General features: G+C 42.8%; 1 protein-coding gene across 2 annotated transcripts in view; it reads right to left on the bottom strand.

Moving 5' to 3' along the window:
- EEFSEC (eukaryotic elongation factor, selenocysteine-tRNA specific) overlaps window positions 1–24,828 on the bottom strand; it is a 258,809-nt gene that overhangs the window by 141,332 nt on the left and 92,649 nt on the right. For both annotated transcript variants that reach the window (XM_044754275.2, XM_044754277.2), the window contains exons 3-4: window positions 4,249–4,345; window positions 1,673–1,837 (exon numbers count right to left, since the gene is read on the bottom strand). In XM_044754275.2, the coding sequence (XP_044610210.1) occupies window positions 1,673–1,837; window positions 4,249–4,345 (262 nt within the window). The remainder of the gene's footprint in view (window positions 1–1,672; window positions 1,838–4,248; window positions 4,346–24,828) is intronic.

The following is a 24,828-nucleotide window of genomic DNA, read 5'->3' as shown; positions in this document are numbered from 1 at the left end:
GGAAAAAAAATTAGCATTTGATTCATTCTCTGTTCCAGCTAAGAATTAACACACAGTCACTTATAATCTTCATTTTGTTAAATGTTAAGTTTAGTTTATTTTCATAATTTTGTGCTTTACTTTTTAAGATTTGCACTTTTAGTCCCTGGCACAACATGGACTTGATGCTCACCCCTGAAATGCCCCTATCCTATATCCTCCCAGGTTGCCCCAGACTAAGAAGGGGCAACACAAGGCACAGGTGCTCCCCTTCCCTCCACTTGCTCAGGGCAGACACTGCTATCACGGCCGTCCCCAACCCCCATGTGATGGTGAATTTTATGTGTCAACGTGGCTGGGCCACTGTACCCAGATATTGGTCCAGCATTATTCTGGATTTTTCTGTGAAGGTGTTTTTTGGATGAGAATAACATTTAAATAGGCAGACTTTGGGTAAAGCAGATTATCCTCCATAATGTGGGTGGACTCCATCCAATCAGTTAAAGCCCTAAGTAGAAAAAGACTGACCTCCCTGGAAAAAGAGGAAGTTCTGCCAGCCAACAGCCTATGTACTCGAATCACACCTCCTCCCTGGGTCTCCATCGTGCTGGCCTAACCTCCAGATTTTGGACTTGCCAGGCCGCACAATGATGTGAGCCAATTCCTTAAAGCACATCTCTCTCTGCACACACATGCGCATACGTCCTCTTGGTACTGTTTCTCTGGAGGACCCTGACTAACATACCTAGTGAGGCAGACAACCTCAGAATCGGTCTCCACGCAGCCCTCCAGGGAGAACTCTCAGTTAGCACGCACACGGAATTCACTCACCCATGGCTGTGACTATATCCTAAGGAGCAGCTGGCATTGTCCCTGGCTTAGCACACAGGGCCAAGTGCCTCTGCTTCCCTGCCTCTAGGTTCCTGAGAACTAGAGAACCGCCCTGGACCCCAGAATTCCTGGTGAGGTCTCCCTAGTTATAACTAGCTCTTGTTCTCTATCCTTTATTCCCCTTCAAGGGGAAGGGCTGTCCAGGAGGCTATAAGTTTTTCTTCTCCAGTAAACCAAAACTGTAAGAAAAGCCCACTGGAGAAGGGGAATAGCAAGGCCACTGGACACCTTTCAAATCAGAGCCACGCCAGAAGTTACTAAAAGATGGGGAGAGAGCTAGCTGTCTGCTCTTCTCAGAGGCCTTCTGAGGGATGAAATAGCATCTGCCAGTGGTCATTAGGAGTGTGAAACTCATCTGGATGTCTTTCAGATGGTATGACTGAGCGATACAAGATTCTAATTGTGTTTAATTTGAAATTCTTGTGATTAAGTAAAAGGTACCCAGAAATAAGTCTGCAGGTACTTGTAGAAAGGGAGGGTTTACCCACAGCACCCTACTTGTTGACCATGTGATCCTGAGCCCCCCACACCTTCTGGAGCCTCAGTTTCTTTATCTATAAAGAATACCTACTTGGGAGGCTCATCATGGCACATCATAAGCCTCCAATAAATGAGCATTATTATGAGACTTAGGGAAAGTGGTAGTTTTCGAATCCAGGCAGGGCAGGGGAAGAGATGGAACAGAGCAGAGACAGCTGGCCAGCCTCAGGGAGCAGGCTCAGCAAGTAGAGAGACAAAGGGACCGTCCCCACCCCTTGCTGCTTGACAGAGAGATCAAAAGAAAGGACAAGGTAAGACTGACCTTGAGGGCAGGAATCTCCACACTGTCGCCGAGGCTGATGGAGCCTGAGAGGATGGTCCCTGTCATCACTGTGCCTTGGCCTTTGATGGAGAAACAGTGGTCCACAGACATGAGGAACGGTCCTGAGGGGTCTCTCGTTGGGATGGAAATCTGGGACGTCAGGAGCTAGAAAAGAAATGCTGGTGCCACACCCTGTTGGGGAGAGGAGCTCGATGCGGCAGGGCAGAGGAAGGCAGAGGGTGTAACCAGGGCCTGGGCAAGCTGGCCCAGGAGATCAGAAACGGACAACTCCCTGAATGCACTGCAAACCTCTGCCGCGCTCTCAGCTCCTGCTCAGCACTAGGGAGAAGACTCCTCCATCCCCTCCCATTAGGTATACTGAAACAGTCTCCTAACAAGCCAAGCTCTGGCCCCAAGCTCACTGCAGCAGAGGCAGCCTGCTCCAGGACACCCTTGGTCACCTCGCTCCCTGGCCTCACGTGCTTTCCCAGCCTCCTGATGCCTACAAGATTAAAGATTTGTCATCACCTAGCCCCTAGCTACCACTCAGGCCTCAGCACCAGCCACTTCCCCTCTCATGCCAGGCACCAGCTGCTGGCAAGCCCTGGAAGCCCATCGGCTAGTCAGCCTCACCCTTCTCCTGGGTGACACCACCTTTTCATATGGCTGCATTCCCTGCCCCCTATCGCCACAGATAACACACTCTTGTGATCCTGTTTATCTGTCTCCCCTCCCAGGGCTTCCACGTATCTCCAGCAGCTGGTATCCTGCCTAAGAAAAGGACAGTGACTGAAGGAAAAACGAACGATGTGGGGAGAGAAGGGCTGACCCCAGGGCAGCTGCCTCTGTTTGGTAGGACGGGGGGGAAGGCCACTTCTCCAAGCCCTCAGCAGAGACCGAGGGACAATCTAACATCTGCCAAAGGGCCGGTGCCGCCCCCGCAGTTTGGTTCTGCTCTTCCTTCTTTGCTGACTCTTTCCATATGCCTCCACATCAACCACTCCACTTTCCTCATGCCACTTATGTGCTCAGAGATGTTGTCAGAGCTAATTACCAACAAACAAATGAAAATAAATACTGCCTTACTCCTTTTATTTTGCTATTTTCTGATTTTGTTAGGGAATGGGCTGTCAAAAAAGTATTTGGTAGTGAATGTTCCAAACTCTTAGTCTTGTGATAACAATTCTTTTGTAAAAAGACTAGAGACTCAAAACAGGCTTGGTCTGAGATTTATGCAGAGGTTTCGGAGAGGAATCTTTCACAGCAGCATTTTTTGGGATTCTGCTCTAATAAAAATAACTGTCCCAGGCTCCCAGACCAGCGCTCTCTGGAGTAATGAAAAAGTAACAAATGCCTCACCCAGAAAATATTTGTTTTGCTAAGTTAGCAAGATGAGCATCATGTAATCATAGAAACAGGGGCAGTGCACATGGTCACACCTGATCTTGGCTTTGTGGATCCAGGTACAGGTGGACAAGGCCAACGCCAACAACCGACCTGCGTCTGAATCCTGGTGCCACCATGTACTTACTGTGAGATCTTACACAAGTTACTTAACCTCTCTGAATCTCAGACTCTTCCTTGGTAAAATGGGGATAAATAAACCTCCCAAGGTCACTATGAATGTTAATGATCATGTAGGAAAAGAACTTAATACAGTGTCTGGAACGTGATAATCAACCTCACCATCACAGTAAACTCTGATGTGGGAATGTTCTGAACACGTTATACACATTAACCATTAAGCCTTTATACCAACTCCACGAGGTAAGTGATGCTCTTATTTTCCCTACAAGTGAGGGAACTGAGGCTAGGGAGAGCAGGTCAAGTGCCTAAGGTCACAGAGAGAGTAGGTAGTGGGGCCATCGCTGGAACCCACCATCCAGCCCCAGAGTCAATACACCTTGCCATCCACCCCTTGGAACTGCCCCAAGTGCTCAGCAGAGGGACACTGCAGACCCCATTCTCACTGCTATCTTCATAGCAGCATCACCCCCACCCCGCCTGCTGCTGCCCTGGCACCCTGTGAGTGTCTGGGCTCCCTCCCTCTGTCCACTACCACCAAGCCTGGAGGAATGGCCTGGGCCTTGGGACCACGGCTTTAGAAGATGAAGCCTCCACTCCTTTGGTGGAGACCACAAGGATGTAAAGTGCACTGCCCCTGCTGCTGGGCCCATCTCCTTCACCCTGCCTCGCTGGTCCCAGCTCAGGTAGGACACACAGGAGAGGCTGGTACCATCTGAAGTACTGGAATGAATGACATGGCCCCAGAGTTCCAGACTGGAGGGGCTGCTTTGTGGAGTTGTTTGACAAGAGAAAGAAAAAAGGAGGACTGACAGGGTGTGAACAGCTCTGCAGAGCCATGGGCTACAGGGTAGAAACCATTGGTTCTGTTTTGGTTTAACTTTTTGAGGGAGGTTGCACTAAGGTAGAGCAGGGGGAGGGTTAAAGGAGCCAGGTCGGAGTCCTCTGGCTGGGGCTGCCTTTCTTTCTCTCTCTGAGCTGAGCAAGACACAAAGGACCCTGCTTGAGCAGGGCTGGAGCCAGAGGCCAACCCAGACTCAAGCTGACAGTACCTCAATGAGCTCTGAGATGCCCTGTGGAGCTTCTGTTTCAGGGGCCTCCGGTCCCCCAGGCTTGGCCGCCACAGGTATAATCGGTGCACCTCGGAACCTGGAATGGAAAACAAGTCCCATCACAGTTACCGAGATCGTCATCATGGACAGAGAGCATGTCTATGGAGCACCTGGCAGAGGACCAAGCATGACGGAGTTCTCGCCTTTCTTCCTTTCAAAAGCACCTAGGAAGAGAGTGTCATCATATTCCGAAAGAAGTCCCACAGGGAAATGCCTCGTATTGAACAACAGAATTTAAAAGACTGCCCCTGGGTTTTAAACTCCACTTTCAGAACCCTCCCTGAGGAGGCAGCAGTGAACCCTAGCCCCCAGGCCTCTGAATAAAAAACTCCCTTGAAAAAGACCAATAAATACACACCACCCTCCTAAAGAGACTCAGGAAATACCGGTGACCAAAGTCCCTGAAGACGTACCTGGAAGCAGACCTCCACCATCCCAGTGTCTCATGGAGGGCACTCCTCCCTGGACCCTCCCAGAGAGCGCCTGCCTCTTTAACAAGAGATTCTTACTATGAGTACACATTTATCTTTTCCATTGAAAAAAAAATTGGAAAAGAGAAAATAAACAACCCACAATTCCATCACTGTGGTGTGCTTTGTTCCACATTGGATTTTCCATGCATTGCCAAGGGATTATTTTTTCCATATTTTAGTTACAGTATATATCCAATCTCATATCCTTCTAGTTTATTTACCACTATATCATAAAGAATTTTCTGTTGAATGCTAGCAAGAATAACAATGATTATAAATCACTTGGCTGAGCCAAGCATATAACCTGGATGCTTTCACTTAAACCCCACACCACCATTATGGAGTTGTCACCATTTTACTGATGAAAGATGGAAGCTTAGAGAGGCTAACTAATTTGCTCTAAGTCATTGGCTATAAATCTCAAAGCCAAATTCAAACCCAGCCCATCTGACTCTAGAATCAAGGCTCACACCTCTATGTTAGACTTCCACCTCTTCAGGCCTCCTCTTCCCTTTTTAACAGCTGCATAATAGTGCAACCCAGAATTTACATTCTTTCCCCCCAGTGTTACTCATTTAGAATGTTTCAAACGTTTCACTATTATAAATAACACTGTGATAAACACGTTGATACATATGACAGATCTTTTCTTTCTTTCTTTTTTTTGCCTTGGCTTTGGGATAAATTCATGGGGAATACATTTAAGACTCAAAATACATGGAAAAATCAATAAAAGATTTTTCTTTTGCTGGACATCCAGAAAGCCTCTCCTCCATAAAAGCAATAAGAACACTGGCAAAAATTATCAGAATCAACTTTTTCAGAGCTCTGGAAATTAACCAAAGGCTTGCAACAATCTGTGGAATGTTTATTCAAGAAAACCAGCTGAATTTCGCTAAGAATAAGGGGGCTCTGTGGAATTTTAATTTGCCCTATTCCCATCCACCCCTCTCTAACTCTGCAGCAGCCTTAATAACCAGCATTCGCAATTAGAGTGGAAACCAGGAGCTTGACAGCCACTAAAGAGGACAGAATGAATTTGGGTTCCATCAAAGTGCCTTTCCCAGAGAACTGTCATTATTTTTCCTTTCTGGTGTTCCCTGGAAGACCCCACTTGCAAGGTTCTCTTTATTTGACCGGCTTTGGAGCTTGCCCAGTGCAAACAGGCTTTTCCTCAGGGGCATTTGTTGAAAATCATCAGAGGCAATTGTTTAACATCATTGGCTATCTGAGGCATGGGATAACACTTTGGGCAAACAACAGGTTGACCACAAACTTTAGAAGGAAAAACTTGGGGGCTTCCATGGGAGACTTGGAAAAGCTCTGACATATTCCTCAGAATCCAGAAGGCTACTTGCAGGCATATGGCTGTGGGCATGCCCAAGGCACTGCGCATGATCAAGAAAGCCATGAGAAGACTCTAAGCTCTCATCTCTGGCTGACCTTGAGGTTCTATGCAAGGTTAAGGCAAAGTTATTAACTGCCTGCCTGAGCATTGAAAACATGCCCCAACATGCACATAGAGACCTTTGGCAAAGATTCGGAGACTTATTGGTTCCAGGCATTTAAGGAAATCTCTGTCTGATCACTAACTGATCACTAAGCTAAATAAGCAGAGACTGGTCACACATGACTTCATACAATTAATTCACAAAAGTCACAAAGCAAATGCTAACAACTATGGGAATGCGGGGGAAGAAGAGAATCTGCCTTCTAGAACTGCCACATTATATTATTCAGAACGTCCAGTTTTCAACAAATATTCACAATAGATGCAAAGAAACAAAAGTATGGCCCATACACAAGGAAAAAATGAATTAAGAGAAACTGTTTCTGAGGAAATCCTACTAGACAAACATTTTAAATCAGCTGTTTTAAGTATGTTCAAAGAAATAAAGGAAACCATGTCTAAAGAACTAAAGGAAAGAAGACAACAATGTCTCACCAAATAGAGAATATAAAAAAAGTTAGAAATTACATAAAAGAACCAAATAGAAATTCTGGAGTTGAAAAATACAAGCTCTGAAATTAAAAATCCACTGGAGCTCAATATCAGATTTCAGCAAGTAGAAGAATCAACAAACTTGAAGATAGATCAATTGAGATTCTCCAGTCTGAGGAAAACAAAGAAAAAAGAATGAAGAAAAATGAGCACAGTCTCAAAGACATACGAGACATCATAAAGCATCTGAACACACACACAACAAGAATTCCAGAAAGAAAGGAGAGAAAGGCACAGAAAGAATATCTGAATAAACTTTAAAAACTTCTCAAATTTGAAGAAAAATATTAATCTGCACATCAAGTAGCTCAATAAACTCCAAGAAGGCTAAACTCAAAGAGATCCACACCTGGACAGATCATAATCAAACAGCGGAAGCCAAAGACAAAAAGAACCCTGAAAGCAGCAAGAGAAAAGTGACCTATTTGTGTAGAAGCCACCTCAATAAGACTAACAACTGATTTCTCATCAAAACCACGGCAGCCAGAAGGTAATGGGGTGAAACATTCAAAGTACTGAAAGTAAAACAAAACAAAAGCAAAGTCAGCTAAGTACTCCATACCCAGCAAAAACCGTTTCAAAAATGAAGAAGCACACAGAATTACCTTTTGACCCAGATATTCCCTAAAAATATACCCAAAAGAACTGAAAACAGGTACTCAAACAAATAAACGTACATGCATGTTCATAGCAGCACTATTCACAAAAGCTGAAAGGTGGAAACAACCCAAATGTCCATCATTACTATGAGAGAAGTCAGACAAGGAAGGTCACATACTGTGTGGTTCCATTTATACGAAATATCTAGGACAGGCAAATCCATTGGGACAGAACACAAACTGGTGGTTCCCTGGGCTAGGGTGCAGAGAGAATAGGGAATAACTGCTTAACGGGTACAGGGTTTCTGAAATTAGTGGTGATGGTTGCAAAACTCTGTACACAATAAAAGAGTGAATTTTATAGTTTGTTAATTATATCTCAACTACAAAGAAAAAGCATACATTGAATGGTTTGCTACCCTTTCACTACCACAATGAACATCTGAGATGGCTATTTCACTGCACATACATCAAAATCTCATGAGTTTTTATATCTACCTCATTTTAATTTGTATTTCCTTAATAAGTCATATAAGGTTGAACTACTTCCATCTATTTATTTACTAAATATATTTTCGGGGGGCCGGCCCGGTGGCGCAGCGGTTAAGCGCGCACGTTTCACTTCTCAGCAGCCCGGGGTTCACCGGTTCGGATCCCGGGTGCGGACATGACACCGTTTGGCACGCCATGCTGTGGCAGGCGTCCCACATATAAAGTAGAGGAAGATGGGCACGATGATAGCTCAGGGCCAGGCTTCCTCAGCAAAAGAGAGGAGGACTGGCAGTAGTTAGGTCAGGGCTAATCTTTCTCAAAAAAAAAATAATAATAATAAAATATATTTTCAGGAGACATTCCTGCACCACTTCTAGTTTTGAACACTGCTTCCTCCACTAAGTGCCACCTTTCCCTTACCCTGACTCTAAAAACTGCTCTTAAGTGCCTCTTTGTATGCAGTGAGTGGAAGGGACAGGGTAATCTACCTATGGTACCAGCATCTGTGTCAGCGATTTTTCACTCCTCATCTCCTCACCACAACTTTGCAAGGTGGCTGTTATTACTGCTCCTCCCATTGCACAGAGGAGGGTCCTAAGCTTGGCTAGGTTCTGCAGCTTGCTCCTAGTCACAAACTAATGAGTGGTAGGGCTGTGATTAAAAGCCAACTCTGGGTTTGCCATCCATCTTGAAAATATTACGAGAAAATGCTCCATCAGCCTGGGTTAGAGGCAAGATTGTGTGCCTCTTCTCAAGTCCATGAGACAAAGTGGCTGATGTTCAAAGATCAGAGAACATAACATATTTAATTCCTATAAACAGATTAACAAAACCCCTGCCCTCCAGTAATGTATTTCTCAAACGAATGCAAAACAAATAATAGTTATAATTATGGTATTTAATATTCTTACAGTTTGCTATCACTTTCAAATAAAGCATTAACTTACTGTATCCTTAGCCCTCTGAGTTACCACCCCCATCTTCAGAATCATTCCTGAGCCGGCCCCGACCGCCTTGCGGGTAAGTTCAGTGTGTTCTGCTTTGACGGCCTGGGTTCAGTTCCTGGGCATGGACCTACACAACTTGTCTGTGGGTGGCCATACAGTGGTGGCGGCTCACATACAAAAAGAGGAAGATTGGCAGTGGATGTTAGCTCAGGGCGAATCTTCCTCAGCAGATTAAAAAGAAAAAGAAGCATTCCTTTATTCACCAAACACTAATTAAATGCTATGCACACAGCACTTGCCAAAATGCTTTCATACACATCATCCCATTTAATCCTCATAGTAATGATGTGAGAGATTAGATAGTCATTTTAGAGATGGAGAAACTGAGGCACAGAGAAGTTAAATGCCTGCTAAAGGGTCATGTGGGAAGTAAATGGCAGAAGCAAGGAGCCCAGAACACCGCTCTCTTGTTCCAAAAGCCCTGTTCCAAAGCTCTGTCCTTCCCACTATGCTAGCCATCCCAAGGATCACCTCCACCATCCCTCACCAGGGACAACGACTACTCTCTCAGATGTCGCCACTGGTCTTTGAAAACACAAGAACAGAAGATGGACCCTGCCTTTGGCACAGGGAGGGGAGGACAAAACTTTGTGGTTGCCCTGTTCCATCCCACCTGCCTCTGTTTCCACGTTATCTACATATAGGTCATTGGTCCTAGACTCTCTTACAAGGTTTGTCAAATCTGTGTACCACCTGAACTACAATTTTCTCAGGTTTTCTTCTTCAAAATAATTCACACTCTTACTTATGTACACTTACTGAAAAACAATTTTACATTGCTATCTAAATGGAAAACTAGTATCGTGTACGACAAATAAAAGATACAGTAGAAGCCCGCCCCACCACAGCCACTTCAAGGATGTTTATTGGTTGAGCTCTCTATTCCCTCGGCTCCACACAGCCTGGGCCTGAAGCCTGCACACCGAATGCCCATACCGGGAGATGGCTTGAGGCTCAAAGGCCACGCTCAGAGTCTAACACTTGCTGTACTTTTGCCTTTGCCAGCTGACCGAGACACACTGCTTATGCCACAAACTTGGAAATGCCAGTATAAGTGTGACTGTAATTTAATTTAGTATCACAAAACAACGCTGTGAAAGTAGCTGTTTCTACGAGAACTGAGTTGAATTTGCTAGAAAGGTATAATAAAGGCAAATCTCTTTAAAAACTGGTGTTAAATTAGATGTGGATAAGAAAACTATAAAAGACCTCAGGGGAGGTTATGACAACACAGAAAAATTTCGCACTCAGACTGCTGCGCAAACGTTGCTTCAGTTTAAAGAAACCAAAATTGTAGACAGTGCATTAGGGTGTAGCTTATGAGCTCCAGTCAGTGGGCTCGTGTTGGAAGAAAAGCTGGGCTGGGCAGAGCGTTTTTGCAGCAAGTGACAGATGTAACAAAGCCATGGAGTTCCTGTGGCATGCACCAGAGCAGAGAAGCTATCTGCTGCTCGAAAATGCCCAAGAGGGGCCAGCCCGGTGGCGCAGCAGTTAAGTGCGCACGTTCCACTTCAGTGGCCCAGGGTTCACTGGTTCGGATCCCAGTGCGGACATGGCACCACGTGGCAAGCCATGCTGTGGTAGGCGTCCCACATATAAAGTAGAGGAAGATGGGCATGGATGTTACCTCAGGGCCAGTCTTCCTCAGAAAAAAGAGGAGGACTGGCAGATGTTAGCTCAGGGCTGATCTTCCTTGAAAGAAAAAAAGGAAATGCCCAAGAGAACTAAAGTCATTTACTGAAGTTTCCCTAGGAAATTTAACTGGACAATACCTCTAAAACACTGGTGGAACTATTCTAATTTATAAGATGCTACCAGGAGAAACAACTGCACAAGAAAGAAAGCATCCCACACCTGGAGAGAAAAAAGCCAAAATGATGACAGTGGCTGGCTAAGGTGTGGCCACTGGAACTCACAAATTACAACTTTTTGTTACTGGCAAATAAACAAATCCTAGAGTTTTTAAAAACATAAATTCTGACCAAGAAGAAAATACAGAATATTGCTACTCTACTGAATTCACACCAAATAAATTAATGATAACATATGGATTATGTGTTATTTGTATAAAATTGAAATTATAGATGATGCAGAAATCATACACGCCTCAAAAAAACAGCATGAAGAAGAAGAGATGGGCCCAAATTCAGAACAAAACTGCCCACACAGCCAAGACACCCTGGATGAGTCTGGACCAACTGCCAATAGTGTCGTGCTAACGACAACAGGGAGGCACACTGCTGAGAACATTTTTTGTCCCCTCGGAACAACTTCTATTTATTGATATTATTGAGTAAACATGCGTTTATATGTTTTAACTTAAAATATTATGTTTAAGGACATGAATATGTCATTTTTTATGATTCTCTACTTTCACAGACTTTTGATTAACCAACCACAGTCCCCTTCAGGGGACAAGAAATCTACTACTGTAGCTACAAAAATAAACACAAAGGAAACAAAAGAAGGCTATTAAATTCTAGCTAGATACTATTCCCTGCTGAAGGCTCTGAGCCTGGTTAAAAAGTCAGGGAAACACTGAAGACACAATAGCATCAAGTTGACACGCTGTCCTAACTTAACAGAAGAGACTCAAAGATACGCAAAAAAGGAAAAACTCTCTCAGGTAACTCCAAGCAGTTTTTCCATGTTTTTTTATAGTGGTAAAATCTACATAACATGAACTTTACCATCTTAACCATACTTAAGCGTGTAGTTCAGTGGGATTAAACACTTGTATTCTGTTGTGCAACCATCACCACCATCCATCTCCACAGCTCTTTTCATCTTGTAAAACTGAAACCCCGTCCCCATTAAACACCCGCTCTCCATTCTCCCCTCCCGCAGCCCCTGGCAACCCCCATCCCACATTCTCGTCCTCTCCATGATTCTGACTACTCCAAGGACCTCATGGAAGTGGAATCATACAGTACTTGTCCTTTTGTGCCCGGCTTATTTCACGTACCATAACGCCCTCCAGGGTCATCCATGTTGTAGCATGTGCCAGAATTCCACTCCTTTTTACGGCTGAATAACACTCCATTGCATGTACAGACCACGTTTTGTTTTACCAGTTCATCCACTGATGGACACTTGAGTTGCTTCCTCTTTTGACTATTGTGAATAATGCTGCTATGAACAGGGGTGTACAAATATCTCTTGGGGACCCTACTTTTAATTCTCTGGGTATATATCCAGATGTGGAATTGTTACATGGTAAGTCTATTTTTAATTTTTGGAGGAAACACTATACTGTATCCATGGTGGCTGCCCCATTTTACATTCCAACCAACAGGCACAAGGGTTCCAATTTCTCCATATCTTTGCCAACACTTGTTATTTTCTTGCTTTTGGACAGTGGCCATCCTAATGGGTGTAAAGTGGTACCTCACTGTAGCTGTGATTTACATTTCCCTAATGATTTGTGACGTTGGCATTTTTTTGATGTTCTCATTGGCCATTTGTATATCGTCTTTGAAGAAATGTCTATTCAAGTCCTTTCCATTTTTGAATTGGGTAATTTTTTGTTGTTGTTCTTCAGTTTTAAGAGTTCTCTATATTTCCTGAATCAATCCCTCATCAGCTATACGATTTATAACATTTTCTCCCATTCTATGGGTTGCCTTTTTACTCTGTTGATATTGTCTTTTGATGTACAAATTTTAAAAATTTTCATGAAGTCCAATTTATCTATTTTTTCTTTTGTTACCTGTGCCTTTGGTCATATCCAAGAAACCATTGCAAAAGCCAGTGTCATCAAGTTTTTGCCCTGTAGTTTCTTCTGAGAGTTTTATAGTTTTAGGTCTTACATTTAGTTCTTTGATCCATTTTGAGCTAACTTTTGTATATGGTGTGAGGAAAGGGTCCAACCTCATTCTTTTGCATGTGATTATCCAGTTTTCCCAGCAACATTTGTTGAAAAGACTGTCCTTCCCTGTTGATCTTGGCCCCTCCGACAAAATTCATTTGACCATATACACAAGGGTTTATTTCTGGGCTCTCTGTTCTATTCTGTTGGTATAGTTGTCTGTCTTTCGGCTTCTATCACACTGTTTTGATTACTGTAGCTTTGTAGTAAGATGTGAAATCAGGAAGTATGAATTTTCCAGTTCTGTTCTTTATTTAAGAATGTTTTGGCTATTTGGGGAAACTTGAGACTCCATATGAATTTAAGGATGGGTTTTTTTCTCTTTCTGCAAAAAACATGATTGGGATTTTGAGAGGGATTGTACTGAATCTGTAGATTGCTTGGGGGAGTACTGACATCTTAATGCTATTGTCTTCCAATCCATGAACATGAGATGTGTTTCCATTGCTTTATATCTTCTTTAATTTCTTTCAGCAATGTTTTGTCACTCTCACTATATGTCTTTCATCTTCTTGCTTAAGTTCATTCCTAAGTACTGTATATTCTTTTCTGATGCTATTGTAAATAGATTTGTTTTTGTAATTTATTTTCAGATTGTTCAGTTAGTGTATAGAAATGCAAATGATTTTTTCATGTTAACTTTGTATATTGCTACTTTGCTGAATTCATTTATTACCTCTCAGAGAGTTTTTTTGTGTGTGGAATATTTAGGGTTTTCTACATATAAGATCATATCATCTGCAAACAAAGAATTTTACTTCTTCCATTCTAATTTGGATGCCTTTATTTCTTTTTCCTGCCTAATTGCTCTGGCTAGAACTTCTAGTACTATGTAGAACAGAAATGGCGAAAGTAGGAATCCTTGTCTTGTTCCTGATCTTAGAGGAAAAATTTTCAGTCTTTCACCATGGCTGTGGGGTTTTCATATATGGCTTTTATTATGTTAAGTTAGTTTCCTTCTCTTCCAAGTTTGTTGAGTGTTTTCGTCATGAAAGCGTACTGAATTTTGTCAAATGCTTTTTTAGCATCAACTGAGATGATCATGGGGTTTTTTCCCCCTTCATTGTGTTACTGTGGCATATTACATTGAATGATTTTTGTATGTTGAACCATCTCTGCATTCCAGCAATAAATCCCACTTGCCTGTGGTGTATAATCCTTTCAGTATGCTGCTGAATTTGTTTTGCCGGTATTTTGTTTAGGATTTTTGCACCACTGTTCATAAGGAATATTAGTTTACAGTTTTCTTTTCTTGTAGTGTCTTTGTCCACCTTTGGTACCAGGATAATGCTGGCCTCATAGAATAAGTTAAGAAATATTCTCTCCTCTTCAATTTTTTGGAAAAGTTTAAGAAGGACTGGCATTAGTTCTTCTTTAAATGCTCAATTCACGAGTGAAGGCATCAGATCCAGGGCTTTTTTTTTTTTTCTTTTTTTCTAAAGATTTTATTTTTTTCCTTTTTCTCCCCAAAGCCCCCCGGTACATAGTTGTGTATTCTTCGTTGTGGGTTCCTCTAGTTGTAGCATGTGGGACGCTGCCTCAGCGTGGTCTGACGAGCAGTGCCATGTCCGCGCCCAGGATTCGAACCGACGAAACACTGGGCCGCCTGCAGCGGAGCGTGCGAACTTAACCACTCGGCCATGGGGCCAGCCCCCAGATCCAGGGCTTTTATTTGTCAGGAGATTTTTGATTACTGATTCAATCTCCTTAAAATTCTAGGTCTATTCAGATTGTCTATTTCTTCATGATTTAGTCTTGGTAGGTTTTGTATTTTAGGAATTTGTCCATTTCATCTAGATTATACAATTTGTTGGTGTACAATTGTTCATTGTACTCTTATAACCCTTTCTATTTTTGTAGAATCGGTAGTAATATCCCCATCTTCATTTCCGATTTTAGCAATCTGAGTTTTCTCTCTTTTTTTTCTTACTCCATCTAGCCAACAGTTTTTCAATTTTGTTGATCTTTTCAAATACCCAACTTTTGGTTTCATTGATTTCTCTCTACTATTTTTCCATTTCATTTATCTCTGCTCTAATCTGTATTATTAACTTTCTTCTGCTACTTTTGGGTTTAGTTTTTTCTTCTTTTTCTAGCTACTTAAGCTGTAAAGTTACGTTGCTGATTTGAGATATTTCTTGTGTTTTTTTTTTATCTTTTTTTGTTGTTTTTTGAGGAAGACCAGGCCTGAGCTAACAACTGCTGCCCCTCCTCCTCTTTTTGCTGAGGAAGACTGGCCCTGAGCTAACCTCCATGCCCATCTTCCTCTACTTTATATGTGGGACGCCCACCACAGCATAGCTTGCCAAGTGGTGCCATGTCCACACCCGGGATCTGAACTGGCAAACCCCAGGCCGCCGAAGCGGAACGTGTGCACTTAACCACTGCACCACCAGGCTGGCCCCTATTTCTTGTTTTTTAATGCAAGAATTTATAGCTATAAATTTCCCCCTTAGCACTGCTCTTGCTGCATCCCATAAATTTGGTATGTTTTCGTTTTCATTCATCTCGAAGTACTTTCTTATTTCCCCCATGATTTCTTCTTTGATCTACTGGTTGTGTTGTTTAATTTCTACAAATTTGTGAATTTTCCAATTTTACTTCTGTTACTGATCTCTAACTACAGTCGTGTACTGCATAACAACATTTTGGTCAATGGTGAATTGTATATATGACAGTTGTCCCATAAGATTAATACCATATAGCCTAGTTGTGTAGTGGGCTATACCATTTAGGTTTACGTTAAGTATACTCTATGATGTTTGCACACTGACGAAATCACCTAATGATGCATTTCTCAGAACATATCCCGTTGTTAAGTGACGCATGACTGTACTTCCTGTTGTGGTTAGAAAAGATACTTTGTATGATATCATTTTTTAAAATCTTCCAAGATTTAATTTGTGGTCTAACACCCGGTCTATCCTGGAGAATGTCCCATGTGACCTTGAGAAGAGAGTGTTGGCTGTTAAGTTGGGTAGACTGTTGTGCATACGTCTGTTAGACCTGGTTGGTTGATTGAACTAAGTCCTCTATTTCTTTACTCATCTTCTGTCTCATTGCTCGATCCATTATCGTGAGTGGGGTACTGAAATCTCCAACTATTGTTGTGAAACTGTCTATTTCTACCTTCAATTCTGTCAGGTTTTGCTTCATATATTTTGATGGTCTGTCATTAGGTGTGTACATGCTTATAACTGTTACACCTTCTTGCTGAACCTTTTATTAATATATAATGTCCTTCTTTGTCTCTTGTAATCTTTTTAAATTTAAAGTCTATTTTTTCTAATATTAGTATAGCTACCCTTGCTCTCTTTCGGTTACTAATTGCATGACATATCTTTTTCCATCCTTTCACTTACAACCTATTTGTGTTATTTGGACCTAAAGTAAGCCTCTAGTAGACAGCATATAGTTGGATAAATGTGTTTTTGTCCATTCTACCAATCTCTGTCCTTTAATTGGAGAGCTTAATCCATTTACATTTAAAGAAATACCTAATAAGGAGGCACTTACTTCTGTCATTATGCTATTTGTTTTCTATATGCCTTATAAGCCTTTTTGCCTCTTTTCCTGCATTACTGTCTTCTTTTGTGTTTAGTTGATTTTTTGCAGCAAAATGTTTAAATTCCTTTCTCATTTTCTTTTGTATATATTCTACAGCTATTTTCTTCTGGTTAACATGGAGATTACATTTAGCATCCTAAAGTTATAACTCTCTAATTTTACTATACACTAGCTAAACTTTAGTAACATAAAAAAACTCTGCTCTTTTACAGCTCAGTCCCCATACCTTTCTGTTATTGATGTCACAAAATTACATCTTTATATATTGTGTGCCTAAAAATATAAACTAACAATTTTTTAAATGCATTAGTGTCTTAGATCATGTAGAAAACAAAAAGTGGAGTTCCAAACCAAAGTTACAATAATACTAGCTTTTAGACAAATTGTTTTGTTTTTTATATCTATCAGTCTCTTAAACCATGTAGAAAACACAAGTGGAGTTACAAAGTATTCTTAGAATATTAGCTTTTACAATTGCCCATGTATTTACCTTTATTGAAATCTTTATTTCACCATACGTCTTCAAGTTACTATCTAGTGTCCTTTCATTTCACTCCGCAGGACTTTCTCGAGCATTTCTTGTAAGGCAGGTCTACCAGTAATGAACTCCCTCAGCTTTCGTTTATCTGGGAATGTCTTAATTTCTCTTTCACTTTTCAAGGATAGTTTTGCTGGATATAGGATTCTTGCTTGGTGGTTTTTTCTTTGAGCACTTTGAATATATGGGCCCACTACTTTCTGGCTTCCATAGTTTCTGACGAGACATCTACTGATTATTTTATTGAGGATCCCTTGTTGTGACTAGCCGCTTCTCATTGCTTTCAAGATTTTCTCTTTGTCTTTTGAAAGTTTGACTATAACATGTCTCAGTGTAGGTCTCTGAGTTCATTTTACTTGGAGTTCATTGGGCTTCCTGGATGTTTATATGAATGTCTTTAATCAAACTTGGGAAGTTTTCAGCCATTATTGCTTCAAATATTCTCTTGCCCGTTTCTCTCTTCTCCTCCTGGGACTTCCACAATGCATATGTTGGTCCATTTAATGGTGTTCCACAGGTCCCTTATGTTCTGTCCACTTTTCTTCAATTTTTTTCTTTCTGTTCCTCAGACTTGATTATTTCCATTGTCCTATCTTCAAGTTTGCTAATTCTTTCTTCTGCCTACTCAACTCTGCCTTTGAATCCCTCTATTTAACTTTTATTTAAGTTATTGTACTTTTCAGCTCCAGAATTTCTTTTATGTTTCTTTTTAGGTTTTCTACCTCTTTATTGATATTTCCATTTTGTTCATATGTCGCTTTCCAGCTTTTCTCCACATTTTCCTTTAGTTCTGTGAGCACCTTTAAGACAGCTGTTTTAAAGTCTTTGTCTACTATATCCACCATCGGATCTTCTTCAGGGACAGGTTCTATTGATCTATTTTTTTCCTTTGATTGGGCTATACTTTCCTGTTTCTTTATATGCCATGTGATTTTTGTTGAAAACTGGACATTTGAACCTAATAATATGGTAACTCTGGAGATCAGATTCTTCCCCTTCCCCAGGGTTTCCCGTTTTTTGTCATTATTTTTATTTACTGTTTTTGGGTTTTTTTGATTGTTGGAGGCTGTCTCTGTGCTGAAACTCAGCCTAAGGTGTAAACTTAAGGTCTTCTCAGGTCTTATCCGAGCATCTTTTTTTATTTTTCTCTTTTTTATTTATTTATCTTTTCTTTTGAGGAGGATTAGCCCTGAGCTAACTGCTGCCAATCCTCCTCTTTTTGCTTAGGAAGGCGGGCCCTGAGCTAACATTCGTGCCCATCTTCCTCTACTTTATATGTGGGATGCCTACCACAGCATGGCTTGCCAAGTGGTGCCATGTCCACACCTGGGATCCAAACCGGTGAACCCTGGGCCACTGAAGTGGAATGTGCGAATTTAACAGCTGCACCACAGGGCTGGCCCCCTTATCTGAGCATCTTATCCCTGGCAGGCACAGTCACTTTCTAATTTTCCCTGTATATGCAATTATTTCTGAATGTCCTAGTCTTTAAGGTCTGATTCCTGAAAGGGGAGATAAAAGAAAAATGAGGGGACGATTAAAAAGAGTACTAGTCCTTTAAATCCCCAGAAGTCACTTCAGCCAGAGGGGGAGAGGCTTGCAAAAATGGGGATGGTGCAAAATGGCTGCCTGCCTGTTCATCTGAACCTCTGTAATCAGAAGCAGCAACCAGGGATCAGAGAGCACAGATCCCTGGTATTTAGAGGACAGGGCCCTTTTTGCCCACTCCAGCTCCCTTGAGCTGTGCGCAAGCTGCTCCAGGAACACATGCAAAGCTGCCTGCCACCAGCTGAGAGGTTGGGGAAGGGTAGCCTACTGTGCTAAGAGCTGAAATTGACCAAAATTAACTGCAATTTACCAGTTCAGCCTTCCCCTGGAAGCTGCAAGCCTTCAATAGACCCCAGAGTTCCAAAATGGTTCTATCAGACAGATTCTGCCAGTGTAACTGTCGTCTAGGTGGAGACAGATTCTTAGTGCTTCCTACTCCTCCATCTTCTCAGAATCCTCCCCACGCATTTTTGCCACATCCAAGTACAACCCCAGACTCCTCTTGCCTGACATGTGGTATGAGTCCCTCACTCTGAGTAATATTGCCTTCTTTATCTTCCTTAAGACCCCGGTCCTTCCGTCACATTTCACCACTGTGGCACCCAATGGGAAACAGAGCGAAGGATCCACTCCAAAAAGGGAAAATGGTAGAGAAGAGTCTAAGAAAGAATCCACTGCCATCTGGTCTCCCTGCCATGTCTAAAGGAACTCTGCTGTCTCACCACTCCCCACCCCCAGCCTCGCTTCACCAGCCCCTCCAGTTTCATCTCTGGACTCACGCCTGCTGCCTTTCAACATTCCCAGATTTCTCGTCTCTTGGGGGAAAAAACTTTTGCTGATACACCTCCCCTCCTCTGCCACCACTTTCAATCAACATCCAATTTCTCTTTCCACTCACACTTCAAAATGAATACCACTTCTGTTTACTCACCAGGAGCTTATGCCTTTTTCCTTACAATGTCACTTCAATCTCTTTCCCTTTCAAGCCAAGGGACATTTACTAAGCATCTCTTCTGTGTCCAGCTCCATGGAGGTTGCATAACAAACAAACGGCTCCCAGAGCAATGAGGCATGAGGGGCTGGGGTACCAACTAAGTGTGACAGTAAGAGGAATAGGGGAGGGGCAAAGAACAGAAATAAGTTCCTGAAGGTCAACAGCAACTCTGCAGTGGTCAAGTCAATGTTCTTCCTTTGGACTCTCTTCTCCCCTGTGACATCTGACCCACGTGACCATCGAACAGCTGGCTCCTCAACCTTCTTACCCACAACCCTAAACTTTTATTCCCATGGCCCCCAGCTATCCTTTGCCTTCTTGAGAAGTCTTTCTTCTGCCCCCATCCACTGCAGGTCTCTCCCAAGAACACCCTAAGAGCCCAGCTCTTCTCCTCCTGGACGCTGTCCACCAGGAACCCCCTGCACTCTGATGACCTGCACCAAGGCTTCTCTGTGGACCATTCCCAAATCTATGTCTTCAGCCAAGACCCCTTTTCAGCACTCTCATCCTATCCTATCCTGTACCAGCAAGTGGCTTCTCAACCCTAGCTTCCAGGTTTCTGATCACGGGACAACATTCCTCTGGTCTCTGGAGTCATTGTTGGCTCCATGGTCACCAATGTCTTCATCAGTCACTGCATCTGGTCAGTTCTTCTTTTAGGATCTGGCTCCAATCCATCCCCTATCTTCATTCTCAATGAAGTCCACCCTGGGTCAGGCCCTCATCACCCCAGGCCACCCAACAGCTCTCCAAAGTCTAAGCATGGCCCTGCACCAGGCACCGACTGCAGCTATGATGACCTTCCAGCAGCACCACTTTGAGGCATTAGCCTTCTCCCCTCCACACTTCAGGGGCTCCATGACTATTCCATGGATGAAGCCCAGCATCCAGGCTGTTTCACAAGGCCCACTATGGTCTGCCCCAGCCTCCTCACACTGACTCACCTCATCAAACCTCCTGGAAATAAGGTAAAAACTCAAGCCATTGCCTAGCACTAAAATACTCCCACTGCTGCCCTCACCTCCTTCCCCTCCTCTGCCCATCCAAATCTAACCTTGGTGAGAGGTGCCCTGAGGCAAGGCACAGAGATGGGACTTTGAGCAAGAGACCTAGGACTAATTTCCAATCCACAGCTGACTGAAGTTCTTCTACCTCACTCAGCCCCCCTTTCCCTAACAGGAGATAGCATGACCTACACTGCAGGGTTGTCTCCTACACCAAGTTAATGTGTGGAAAAGTGCTGTGGGGAGCTTGGAAACAGCCCTTAGAACCAGGACCGCCACCAGTCAGCTGCATCCCTTCTGAGTGGTCGGTGCCCTGACCTCCATCACATATTTTGAACCTCATCCCTGCTTAGTTATCACTTGCCCTTCTAAAACCAATTCAAATTCCTGACTCCCCAAGCTGGAAGCAAATTCTGTTTCCTTGGAAGCCCCCATGCTGCTCTGAGGAAGCCACTTCAGCTCTAGTCTGTACCTGCTAGGCGAATCTCCCACTGTTACTGCTTCCATCAGTTAGTCTTTCCTCCCAAGTATACAATACACTCCTTAGAAGCCGGGGGAGGCACTCGTTTGAGGTGGTGTTTGACTCCATACCACACTGCTCCTGACCTGCTTGGGGGTGAGCCCTTAAAGAAAATAAGATATATATTTTTTTAAGATGAGAGGAAGTAACTCTGAGAAGCTGGAGTTCCCTAAAGAGCAAGTTAAATAACCTCAGGAGCCACTGGCTGCCCAAAGGTCAATGTGACAAGATGATGCAAGTTCACAGGGGAGACTCCAAACAGGGCCTGAGACCCACTCCCCAGTCAACTCCAGAGCAGCTCAGCCAGGCCATGCTCCCCCTGCAGAAATGGCAGGACTCAGAGATTTCCCTTGGGAAGGGCAACACCCAGATGGAGAGCAGAGAGTTTGGAGAGGGAGGGAGGAAGAAAAAAGGATGAAAAAGAAAAGGAGTAGTGAGGAGACAGAAGGGAAGACATAAAAACAGTGAAGAAGAAAGACAGAAAAGAAAAGAAAACCAGGGGAAAAAGAAAGAAAAGGAGCTGATGGCTCAGCGCCGGCTCTGCGCCAGCACTGTGCTACACGCTCTCCATGTGATCTCAACACCCCACAAGCAGGGGCTCTGATTCCTATTTTCAGAGAAGCCAAGTGACTTGCCCGGGGCTGCCAGGGGGCCCAGGGAATAAGTGGCTGGTCTGTAGGAGTCCCGAGTCAGGCCTCTCCCATGGAGGAGGAGAGGGTGAGAGGAAGAGTCCATTCTCAGTCTGAAGGGAGGGCTCTAGCCACAAAAATCAGCGAACAAGGACTCAACCACGAGCTGGGACCCAACACATGTGCATAATCCCTGCTGACGCTCCACGAGCCCAAGGCCCAGAGGGACAGAGAAGGGTAAAAGCGTGCACTGAGAATTCTAGCAATTAACCACAAAGCTTTTGGAAATTCAATTATTTTTCATCCAAACCCTTTTGGGCAATGTATTGTAACAAAACATAAAGGCCTGTTAGGCTGGAGGTCCGGCCCTTTCCCAGGCTCAAGAGAAGGTGGTCTTGCTGCCTTCCTGAGCATGCCACATACTGGGGCATCTTGGCTTCTAGCAGCGAAGTAGAGTTTAGCAGCCCCCAGGGGGACTAGAAGCCCCTCCTGCTACGGGTTTCAGATCTAGACCGGTGTCCGGGTTCCAGGAGCACAAGGGACTCCAACCAGAGATGTCAGGAAGAGCCCTGAGCCTGGCCCCACAGCTCAGCAGTGCAGGCAGGAGCTGACCTGGAACACATCCAAGCACTTCTCCTGTTCCCAGCACCCCACCACCTCCCCCAGACTCCCCTCGCAGCTGTGGTATGTCACAGAGCAAGCTGGGCTCAGACATGCTGACTGCATGCAGGCTGACCTTCGTCGACACACAAAAATGATTTCAGATAAGCGTAAAAAAAAAAGAAGCTATGCGTGTATACAGATGTATAACTCATGTAAAAGACATAAACCAACAGAGTATAAGTTTTAGGTTTGGAATAGTAGAATTCAAAATAGCCAATATTTATTATGCCTTATTTTTCTCACCAGTTGAGTCAGATACAAAACCTACCCCTGGGGTAACTGTGAGGATCTGATTGATTGTGTACGGGAAATCCCTAGTATAGTGCCAAGCACACAGTAGGTGCACCACATTACAGCTGTTATTACTAAGCACCTACTACATACTAGGCTCCATGTCAATGCTCCCTCATAACAAACACTGTGAGGCTGAACTTATCAGCTCCCATTTTACAGAGGAAAAAATATCAACTCAGAGAGATAAAGTGAGCTGCCCAAGACCACAGAACTAGTTTGCCACAAAGCTGGTTGGGAACACACATCTTGTAAGGGTCAGCTTGGCAGCAGCCAAGTCACTTGAGATGTGGCATTCCACCCAATCCTAGGGAGGGAGGCAGGGCCAAGGGAGCCCCAGGTGGGCTCTAAGCAGACAGCATTGGCTAAAACAGAAACAAGGAAATAGAAAGTGTTTAAAAAGGAGGAGGAAACAGAGGGAGTCTGGGAGAAAGATGCATCAAGGATGCTGTCAGGTGACTTACTGGAAACATTTATTGGAACATTTTTTTGAAAAATAAACAGAAAAGCCTAGAACACAGAATAGTGTCAATGTTGTGATAACAACCACCTCAAATTATGTCCACGTCTGAAAGACTGACAGGGATCCTAGGGGAAAAAACACTTACTTTGATGCATTGGGAAGATTGTGGGTACAATTTTCATATTCTACTTTGATTTCTGTTAACATTGATAAATGCTTATGCAAGATTATTTTTAAATGCTTCCAGAGATAAAGAAATCACAAAGAAAAACAATCAAAGAGTTTGACTATATAAAATTAGAAACTTCTACAAGTAAAAAAAAAGCAACTAAAATGGAAAGACAAACAACAAATGCTGAAGACTTATTTGTAGCAAATATGATAGGTAAGAGTTAATTAATAACATCTTTATTAATACTAAAAACTCCTGAAAATCAAAAAGAAAGCATTAAAAATCACAAGAGGCAAACAGAAAAAATATACAGGCATAATTCAAACACAAAATCACAACTGTTTAATACACTTAAGGAAAAATGTTAAATCTCACATATGAAAACAAGAATAAAATACCATTTCTTTTTTTTTTTTTTTTTAAGATTGGCACCTGAGCTAACAACTGTGGCCAACTTTTTTTTTTCCTGCTTTTTCTCCCCAAATCCCCCCAATATATAGTTGTATATTTTTAGTTGTGGTCCTTCTAGTTGTGGCACATGGGACACCACCTCAACATGGCCTGACTAGTGGTGCCATGTCCACGCCCAGGATCCGAACCCTGGGCCACCGAAGTAGAGTGCGCGAACTTAACCACTCGGCCACGGGGCCAGCCCCTAAAACACCATTTCTATCCTACTAAGTTCCAAATATATTTTAAAATGAGAGAGCAAAGTTAGCCACTGACACCTGTGTAAACTGTACAAACTCTTTTGGAAAAGAATATGGCAATGTACAACAAAAGGTTGTAAAGTGTTCATGCCCTCTGATCCAGTAATGTCACACCTGGGAACCTCTCATGAGGAAAAGACTGAAAATACAGACAAAGTGCAAGGAAGATCAAGGATGTTCACACCAGGGTTATTTATCTGTAAGGAGGACAACTTAAACCAGTCTCAAGGGTCAACAACAGAGTGATGGTTACATGAAGAACTGCTACGTAAAATGTTAAGTAATAAAAGCAGAAACCAATACTATAAATACCTCATGATTACCATTATATGTTTGGGGGGGGAACTGAAGTGAGCAAAGTTGTGGGGTACAAGATCAACACATAAAAATCAGTTGTTTCTATACACCTGCAAAACAATCTGAAAAGGAAATTAAGAAAGAAATTCCAGTTATATTAACATCTAAAAGAATTAAATACTTAGAAATAAATCTAACAAAGGAGGTGAAAGATCTGTATACTGAAAATTACAAAACATTGATGAAAGAAACTAAAGAACATCTAAATAAAAGGAAAGACATCTATGTTCACGGACTGTAATACTTAACATTCTCAAGATGTCCATGCTACCAAAGCAATTTACAGGCTAAATGCAATCTTTAGCAAAATTCCAACACCCATTTTTTGCAGAAATGGAAAAGCAGATCCTCAAATTCATATGGAATTACAAGGGGCCCCAAATAGCCACAATAATCTTGAAAAAGAAGCATAAAGTTGGAGGACTCAACTTTCCGACTTTGAACTTACTACAAAGGTACAGTAAACAAAGCAGTGCAGTGGCATAAGGACAGACACAGAGAGCAATGGAACAGAACAGAAAACCCAAAAATAAACCCACACGTATATGGTCAATTGACTTTTGACAAGAGTAAAAGGGGAAAGGACAGTCTTTTCAACAAATGTGCTGGGAAAACTGGATATC

The sequence above is a fragment of the Equus asinus genome, chromosome 21 (genome assembly GCF_041296235.1).
Source record: "Equus asinus isolate D_3611 breed Donkey chromosome 21, EquAss-T2T_v2, whole genome shotgun sequence".
NCBI classification, from domain to species: domain Eukaryota; kingdom Metazoa; phylum Chordata; class Mammalia; order Perissodactyla; family Equidae; genus Equus; species Equus asinus.
This window is presented reverse-complemented; position numbering and strand designations above follow the sequence as displayed.